Source organism: Liolophura sinensis, chromosome 12, assembly GCF_032854445.1.
Source record: "Liolophura sinensis isolate JHLJ2023 chromosome 12, CUHK_Ljap_v2, whole genome shotgun sequence".
Classification (NCBI taxonomy): domain Eukaryota; kingdom Metazoa; phylum Mollusca; class Polyplacophora; order Chitonida; family Chitonidae; genus Liolophura; species Liolophura sinensis.
Window position 1 is genome coordinate 29,385,403 of NC_088306.1, and position 8,569 is coordinate 29,393,971.

Below are 8,569 nucleotides of genomic sequence, written 5' to 3' on the forward strand. Positions count from 1 at the left end.
ACGCGTGTAATCAGCCATGTTTGTTTACACATAAAGTTTACCGTTCCCTGTGCGCATGCTACATTTCCACTGAATTGACAGTCCCTCATTTAAATATTCTGACACATATTTCAATTTTTCGCTTGTTTGTTGTTTTTAAGCATTCACTTAAAATGCTGGGGGTGTGATTAACGAAAATCTTTAAAAAGCTTTTACTTCTTGAAAAACATACCCGATACTGATGTCATTCCGTAATAAGGCAAAACTACCTAATATTTTAGGTATTAAAAGTCGCTTTAATATTCAAACACAATAAAACAATACAAAGAAATGTACAAACACACAAACAGCTTAGTCTTTCAACAGCATGGGTCTTTATATGACCGTGTTTGAAACTGTAACTCTCAGCTTCAAGTGGTTGCCTTAATCAAGCAATGTTGTTGTTAATGAATTGCATGTCCAACTGATCGAAGTTGTGGCATATAATGTGTTTTATTTAAAACACCGCGGTTTTTTTTTAACTTAGCAACTGACTGCGCTTTCAACCAAAGAAACTGGACAAATCTTACATTCAAAGAGATGTTTTTGCGATGTCTTAGACTAATGAGATTTATCATTGTTCAGCCAGTCCTACCAAATTCTCTTTGTCGTTCTTGGATAGACTTCCTTGGATAGACTTTTAAGAGAATGATCTAAAGCTACCATAGTATCGATTTTCTGTAGGCCATCGACCGCATACAGTATCTTTAGTGGTGGTTATACCGACCTCGTACTAAAGTCAAGCGAGCCATTGGGAGATAACATTGTAATGTGCACAAAAGCCATAGCTACAAAGTGAGTCCTTGCATGAACAAGATTTCATTTAACTTCATGGTGTATCCGTGTGCAACACTGAAGCGTTGAATCTGTAAATCGTATTCCAACTATTCTATAAAAAGCACGACACCCGAGAAGAACTTTCGCGCCTCTAGGAACTCTTTGTTGGTTGAAAAGTGGTGTTAACAAAAATTTCAGAAATCTAATCTATTTCTTTAAAACATGGCGCCAAGCAAACAAGGGTGGAGCACTACTACCAAACGGTATTGCATCAATTCGTCGGAGTAGACGATGGACTCATTGAACTTCTTGTGAAAGCAAATCAGAAACATCACATGTCTTGTTAAATTTACCAATTGAACAGTATACCTCGTTTTGTAAAATAATTCTTTTTGTCCTCAGACTTTGAAACGAAAATGTGCAATTTGACCATCTTTTGGAGAGAAAATTAACACCTTCGTGAGTATTGACAACCTTACTGGTTCATAGATCTACCAAATATACTTTTTCTACCGTGTGTAAAGAGATAGCTCATGAATGACAGACCAACTCACCCGATTCACAGGCAAGTCATCATTGTGTTTGAAATGGTTTATCTACACGCCAAACTTGTCTGAGAAATTGAAGGAAAATAGTTGCCAGGAAAGCGACTGCTTTTGCATGGTAGAATTCCGTTATTTTAATATTTGCACTACTGCTTCAGACTGTTTACATTGATTGCCGTTTTTTTTATTCCCGAGAAGGTGCAATTTCAAGAATAATTTTGAAATAAATGCACTGCGGCTCCAACGTGTCCAGTTACAAAGATAACATAACGCACGATGTGGACACCACAGTCGAATGTGCAGTGCGGTCTACAGAGGTGCTTCTGGTATCTGTGACAATCATTTTAAGCAATCTTATTAAATTTGTTATTATGAAGACCACTAAACATATGTCTGCTGTCACTAAGGTTTTTCTGACGAATTTGACAACAGCGGATTTTTGCATGTGACTTATTGCATATCTTCCGGTCATAGGCCGGGCGATTACCGCCACGTGGCCATACGGCGCCATCTAGTGTCATATAAGCCGTATAATCGTCGGGTCATGTTGCGCGGTGTCCATGTAGAGTGCTGGTGTCATCGGAGTCGAACGTTACACAACCACCCGTTATCCAGTGTTCTACAAACATAAACTGACCCCTCGAAAATCTCCTGGGATTGTCTGCTCGCTGTGGACTCTGTGCATAATACTCTTCCTGACACCAATCCTGACTTAAGTTGTTGATCTCTTGTACCTCCCGTTTAAACCGGAAATCAGCACGTGTGTCATGTGTTGTGAAACGAAATGGCTAAGCATCGCCACGCGATTTATGGTTTCTGGGCTGAGCATTTTCACAACGATTTCTGTTGCTAAAACTCTAAGACAAGGAGTGTCGGCAAGCACTGGTGGAAGTATGTCAACCATTACGGAAAGCAGCCCTCGGCAAAGTAGCTGGCGTCATCGTTTGACTTCTGATTGTAACCACAGGTTTGTATTTCGTGAATTTGAACTTAACATGGATTTCCGAGTTGGTTGAATTATTATTTCTAAGTGGATAGGAAACAGTAACTGTTTTATCAGTGTCATCATTTATTCCGTCATTTACCTGTCATTCAGATCTCGACTGAGAAAACTCTTGTATACGATTTTGTGCTGCGAATGCTTTCGCCCGGTGACCGTGGCCACCATCTGGGTCTCATTCTTCTCAAAGGGATGGACTAAGTTGAGGAACATCCATAGGGGAAAATGAAATTTTCAGCTTTGTGGTTTGATTATCGTATCGTGTGTTATTAATTTGTATGAAGGCAACTAATCGATGTCAAACTGTCACTTCAAACATAATTATGTTGTATAATAAACCACTTCTACAGTGAACAAGGGAAGCTTGTCGGACTCAAAGTTCTGTGTAATCAAGTCCAACACTGAATCAGTGATGTTCCTACAACTCAAAGATTTTGTAGCAGACATTGTTAATATTTGCACACTGTGTTCAATGTGTATCGCACCTCAATAATTCCTTGCATTTACTCATCCTGAAATCCCCCACATTAAGGTAGTTGATTTTTGGAACTCACGAGGTTTGTAGTAGACAATTCAGGTGATGTAGAACAGTTGTTTGTCTAGTTCTAAGCCCTATCATTTCCTCCAGCAATATACCCGTGTATCAGGTACACCCCAATACGACCCAAGTTTAATTGTCTCATAAAGAAAGTAGGAGAAGTTTTTGCACGTGTTGTTGTTGTTAGCTGCTGAATCATATGGCTCTGAAAACGAAGGCCATTCAGCTGGTCAGCGCGCTAGTGCAGAGAAATAACCCACAAGCCTCTCACCAGTGCGGTCACTGTGAGTTTAAGTCCAGCTCATGAAGGCTTCCTCTCGGACCATACGTGGCATTAACCTGTGGATGGCCGTAGGCTATATAATGTAACAGAGTCCAATGCCTTAATGAACACATGTACATGTCCGTGTGTGACATGTATTCTACATAGGGTATATACTGTAACAGAGTCCAATGCCTTAATGAACACATGTACATGTCCGTGTGTGATATGTATTCTACATAGGCTATATACTGTAGCAGAGTCCAATGCCTTAATGAACACATGTACATGTCTGTGTGTGGCATGTATTCTACATAAGCTATATCCTGTAGCAGAGTCCAATGCCTTAATGAACACATGTACATGTCTGTGTGTGGCATGTATTCTACATAAGCTATATCCTGTAGCAGAGTCCAATACCTTAATGAACACATGTACATGTCCGTGTGTGACATGTATTCTACATAGGCTATATACTGTAGCAGAGTCCAATGCCTTAATGAACACATGTACATGTCCGTGTGTGACATGTATTCTACATAGGCTATACACTGTAGCAGAGTCCAATGCCTTAATGAACACATGTACATGTCCGTGTGTGACATGTATTCTACATAGGCTGTATACTGTAGCAGAGTCCAATGCCTTAATGAACACATGTACATGTCTGTGTGTGACATGTATTCTACATAGGCTATATACTGTTGCAGAGTCCAATACCTTAATGAACACATGTACATGTCCGTGTGTGACATGTATTCTACATAGGGTATATACTGTAGCAGAGTCCAATGCCTTAATGAACACATGTACATGTCTGTGTGTGACATGTATTCTACATAGGCTATATACTGTTGCAGAGTCCAATACCTTAATGAACACATGTACATGTCCGTGTGTGACATGTATTCTACATAAGCTATATCCTGTAGCAGAGTCCAATACCTTAATGAACACATGTACATGTCTGTGTGTGGCATGTATTCTACATAGGCTGTATACTGTAGCAGAGTCCAATGCCTTAATGAACACATGTACATGTCCGTGTGTGACATGTATTCTACAAAGGCTATATACTGTAGCAGAGTCCAATACCTTAATGAACACATGTACATGTCTGTGTGTGGCATGTATTCTACATAGGCTATATCCTGTAGCAGAGTCCAATGCCTTAATGAACACATGTACATGTCTGTGTGTGGCATGTATTCTACATAGGCTATATACTGTAGCAGAGTCCAATGCCTTAATGAACACATGTACATGTCCGTGTGTGACATGTATTCTACATAGGCTATATACTGTAGCAGAGTCCAATGCCTTAATGAACACATGTACATGTCCGTGTGTGACATGTATTCTACATAGGCTGTATACTGTAGCAGAGTCCAATGCCTTAATGAACACATGTACATGTCTGTGTGTGGCATGTATTCTACATAAGCTATATCCTGTAGCAGAGTCCAATGCCTTAATGAACACATGTACATGTCCGTGTGTGACATGTATTCTACATAGGCTATACACTGTAGCAGAGTCCAATGCCTTAATGAACACATGTACATGTCCGTGTGTGACATGTATTCTACATAGGCTATATACTGTAGCACAGTAAAAAAGCTGGTCATATTTGATGTGTGCACAGGGACGGCTGCTGAACATTTTTGAGTAGAAATGGGAGTTGAATGGTGTTTTGCGCTGTACTTGAGATTAAATCACTCATATGACGGGGGACGGTATCATGGTGCAAGGAAACCAGACAAAACCCGGGAAAAACCCCCAGCTAAAATCCACAGGTTACTACCAGACCTTTCCACATACACTATGCCTATTATGACAGTACACTTCAATATTTAACCTGACATCAATACGACACCACTCTGCCTACATGCCAAAAGGCAAATCACGCCGTTTCCCTCAAGCCCACACAACTCATTTTACCCCAGGTATTGCAATACACTGTACCTTTTTTGTCTGGTTATAAAGTGTCACTACAGGCGACACAAGTCATTTTACCCCAGGTATTGCAACACTCTATACCTTTTTTGTCTGGTTACAAAGTGTCCCTACAGGCGACACAAGTCATTTTACCCCACGTATTGCAACCCACTATACCTTTTTTGTCTGGTTACAAAGTGTCACTACAGGCGACACAAGTCATTTTACCCCAGGTATTGCAACACACTATACCTTTTTTGTCTGGTTACAAAGTGTCACTACAGGCGACTGTATCTTAAAAAGAATAATATTCCAAAATATTTTCACGGAAAAGCAGACATCAGGTATCATTAGCCTATTAAACACGATACATGTAACAATACAACTGTGGGCTCTCACAGGTCAGACTTACCCTCTACCCACACTTGCCACTGGCTAGGTGCCCCCTCTGTCAGGTGTATGCCTGGTTTCCAGTCTACCTGTACCTTGAACATTACCTTTCCACCTGGGGCTAGACACACAGGCGTGGTCTCCGTAACTGGGATGGACTTCCTTGTGAGACGTTTAAACACCACATCTGAGGTTTTGTCTGATCCCACAGAAGGGAAGATGATAGGAAACTGAAAACACATGGCATGAAAAACTTATAATCCACTGAACTGCCTGTCTATTCAAAGGACTACAGAGACTGATTGTTGCATATGGTGACAACACAAATACATATTTTTAGGGTTCTATTGAAAAAACAAATCACTCATTTTTATTCAGAAAAAAAATTGAGAGATTATTTTAACAGGAGAATTATTTGTGAACCAAACATAGTTTCCCTTCTGATAATACCTACAGGCCTCATGACATTTGTCTTCACATTAACTGTTTTAATACAGTGGTTGTTGGTGTCTGCTATGTACAGAATCCCTTTGGCTCTGTCCACACACACCCCTCCAGGTTCATTCAGAGTGACCTCCCTTAGATGCCCAGCGACTGAGTTGCCTGCTGTACCACAGCCCACATAGGACGTGCACTGTTTCGTGGTAACGTCAATCTTTTTTATCTGTAACGGAAAGCAAATACATGTATTTGTTTCTTTGTACTTTCATATAATGACACCACTTACTGGTTTGTGTGTGTGTATGTGGGGGTCAACTGAAAAGATGCCTCAGAGAACACAAACTATATTTTATTATAAGTATTACTTACTTTTTAAAAGGATTCCACAAAACTATTTTTGTAAGCACTTTGAGACCATATACACTGTATGTATACAGGGATATGAATTGGCTTCACTGCATGTCCCTTGCAATACAAATCATATTTACCTGCAGTACCTCTCTCTCAGGAACTTAAATATTTAGTCTCTATACAGAAGAATGGGTATGGTACCTGTATCAAAAGTTTGGTACACGTATCAAGTCTTTGGTACACAATCAAGAAAGGTTTAGTATACGTATCAAGTAAATTACAGGTACCCGTATCAAAGGTTTGGCATACGTATAAAGTGTTTGGTACACGTATCAAGTGTTTGGTTCACGTATCAAGTGTTTGGTACATGTATCATAGGTTTGATATACGTATCAAGTAAATGGTACACGTATCAAGTGAATGGTACACGTATCAAGTGTTTTGTGTACATATCAAGTCTTTGATACAGGTATGAAGTCTTTGGTACACGCATCAAAGGTTTGGTATACGTGTCAAATTATTGATACACGTATTAAAGGACTGGTACATGTATTAAATGTTTTGAACTCGTATCAAGTGTTTCAACAGACCCTAATTCCTCAACAAAAATAGCCAGTAAAGTATAACTTTACACAGATAAGTGCAGTTTGAAAACTAAATATTTTAGATTATGAAGACAAATATGAGTTATTCAGATAGTTGCACATGAGATATATATACCTTGTCATGGCCATAGCAATCAACAATTAAGTAACAATACAACAAGGAAAAAAATGAGAGAACTGATTAAAAGAATTAACAAAGCGATGTAACTACATGTAAGTTACTATTACTACATCACTGCTACTAAATATAACATACATGAGCCCACATAAACACAAGTCAACTATAGAACAGGAGACATCCCACTCCCTGTCAAATTACCTTGTGGTTGTAAGAGTCAGCCACAGCCAGAACACAGGTGTCATGGGAAACATAGTGACTCCAAGGGGTGCTGTAAGCGGGCATCATAACCCTTCCCGTCCTAATGCTGGATGCAGCAATGGATAATTCTGATGTGTGGAGAGTGTCAGGCCAGATGGCTGGGCAAATGACACTTTCTCTGGGTAACTGTTGTTGCGGTTCTCCTCATTCCTACTACCCCCCAGGCGCACACAGGTGCCAGCATTGTACACTCTGTAAGAGTGAGTGAAACAAGATGTGAACATTTGTTGTCAGAGCCGAGTCACAACTCCTGTCCACCACCGCTAAGTGGTTTGAGCATGGCAAGCTATGTTTTCATATAAATACAGGCTAGGTACCCTTGATTTGACATCCACAGATTCTGTCAGATATGTATTATTCAAAATAAGTGATAAATAACATAGCACAGTCACATCAATCTGCAGGGCGCTAAGTAACTGTACACTCACGCACAAAGTTCTCTTTCCCTCAAACAATGCTGATGGCATTCCAGTGTCTCCATATAATGTCAATGTCCTCTGTATAGAGTTACAATGCACATGTATAAAAAAGACCACAAAATCATCACTAGATAAATACCGAGACTCTGAGCAATTCGTCTTGCACGTGCTGACAGAAGACACTGGTGCCATGCACATACCTGCCTTTCAGCCATTTGCCGTCCTTGAGGAAGAGCCCCCAGATCTGGTGAGAACCCGCCATGGCTATCAACAACAGACCCTTTTCACTGGAACCTACAGAGTGCAAACAAAAATCTCATCACCAAGGTTCCCCAAACTGAGGAAACACAACTTTCTGGAGCATTTTCAGGTCGAGAGATATTAGTACTATGGGGACTGGGTTTTTCTTGTTTTATTGCAGATTTATCTGGGCATTTCTCACTTTTCTCAAGCCTACAGGACTTTCATGGGCAGACAAATGTTCTGGCCGCATGTTCTGTTATCCAACATACTACAATCTCCCCATTATCCTGCTCCATAGTTGTTGATTTCTCCATACCTTTCCATGTTAACTTTCACCTTCTCATCCGCATAACACTGCTACAGGTAAGTGAAATATGAGGATTTGAACCTTGAACCTTCAGAGAACAACTTTAAACCTGTCACAGCTAAAGGTCACCATATTCCCTCATGACTGGGTAAATGGCTCTGTTCCAGCAAATAAGCAACAAGACTATTATAGTTTAAATAAATAAACCAATCAATAAATTGCGAGCAAAGCAGAGACTCAAAATAAAGTTAAGATGAAGGGTGGTAACTCACTCAGTCACACCCAAGTAGACATGTTTACACCCTCTCTACACAAATGTACCGGAGTTTTATTACACAATGTAAGAGAACATCAAC

General features: G+C 40.0%; 1 protein-coding gene across 1 annotated transcript; it reads right to left on the reverse strand.

Annotated features, from left to right (window-relative positions):
- Positions 1–5,473: 5,473 nt before the first annotated feature.
- On the reverse strand, positions 5,474–7,268 carry LOC135479872 (NHL repeat-containing protein 2-like). Its single transcript, XM_064759777.1, has 3 exons — positions 7,185–7,268; positions 5,923–6,132; positions 5,474–5,698 (listed from the first exon to the last, which is right to left on the reverse strand). The coding sequence occupies exons 1-3, from the start codon at positions 7,266–7,268 to the stop codon at positions 5,474–5,476; spliced, it is 519 nt and encodes a 172-aa protein (XP_064615847.1).
- Between the last annotated feature and the right edge of the window lie 1,301 nt (positions 7,269–8,569).

Coding starts and splice junctions, on each gene's coding strand:
- LOC135479872 (XM_064759777.1), bottom strand. CDS start 7,268: ATGCCCGCTTACAGCACCCCTTGGAGTCACTATGTTTCCCATGACACC. Junction 6,133..7,184: donor CTGACTCTTACAACCACAAG/GTAATTTGACAG, acceptor TTTCCGTTACAG/ATAAAAAAGATTGACGTTAC. Junction 5,699..5,922: donor AGACAAATGTCATGAGGCCT/GTAGGTATTATC, acceptor ATGTGTTTTCAG/TTTCCTATCATCTTCCCTTC.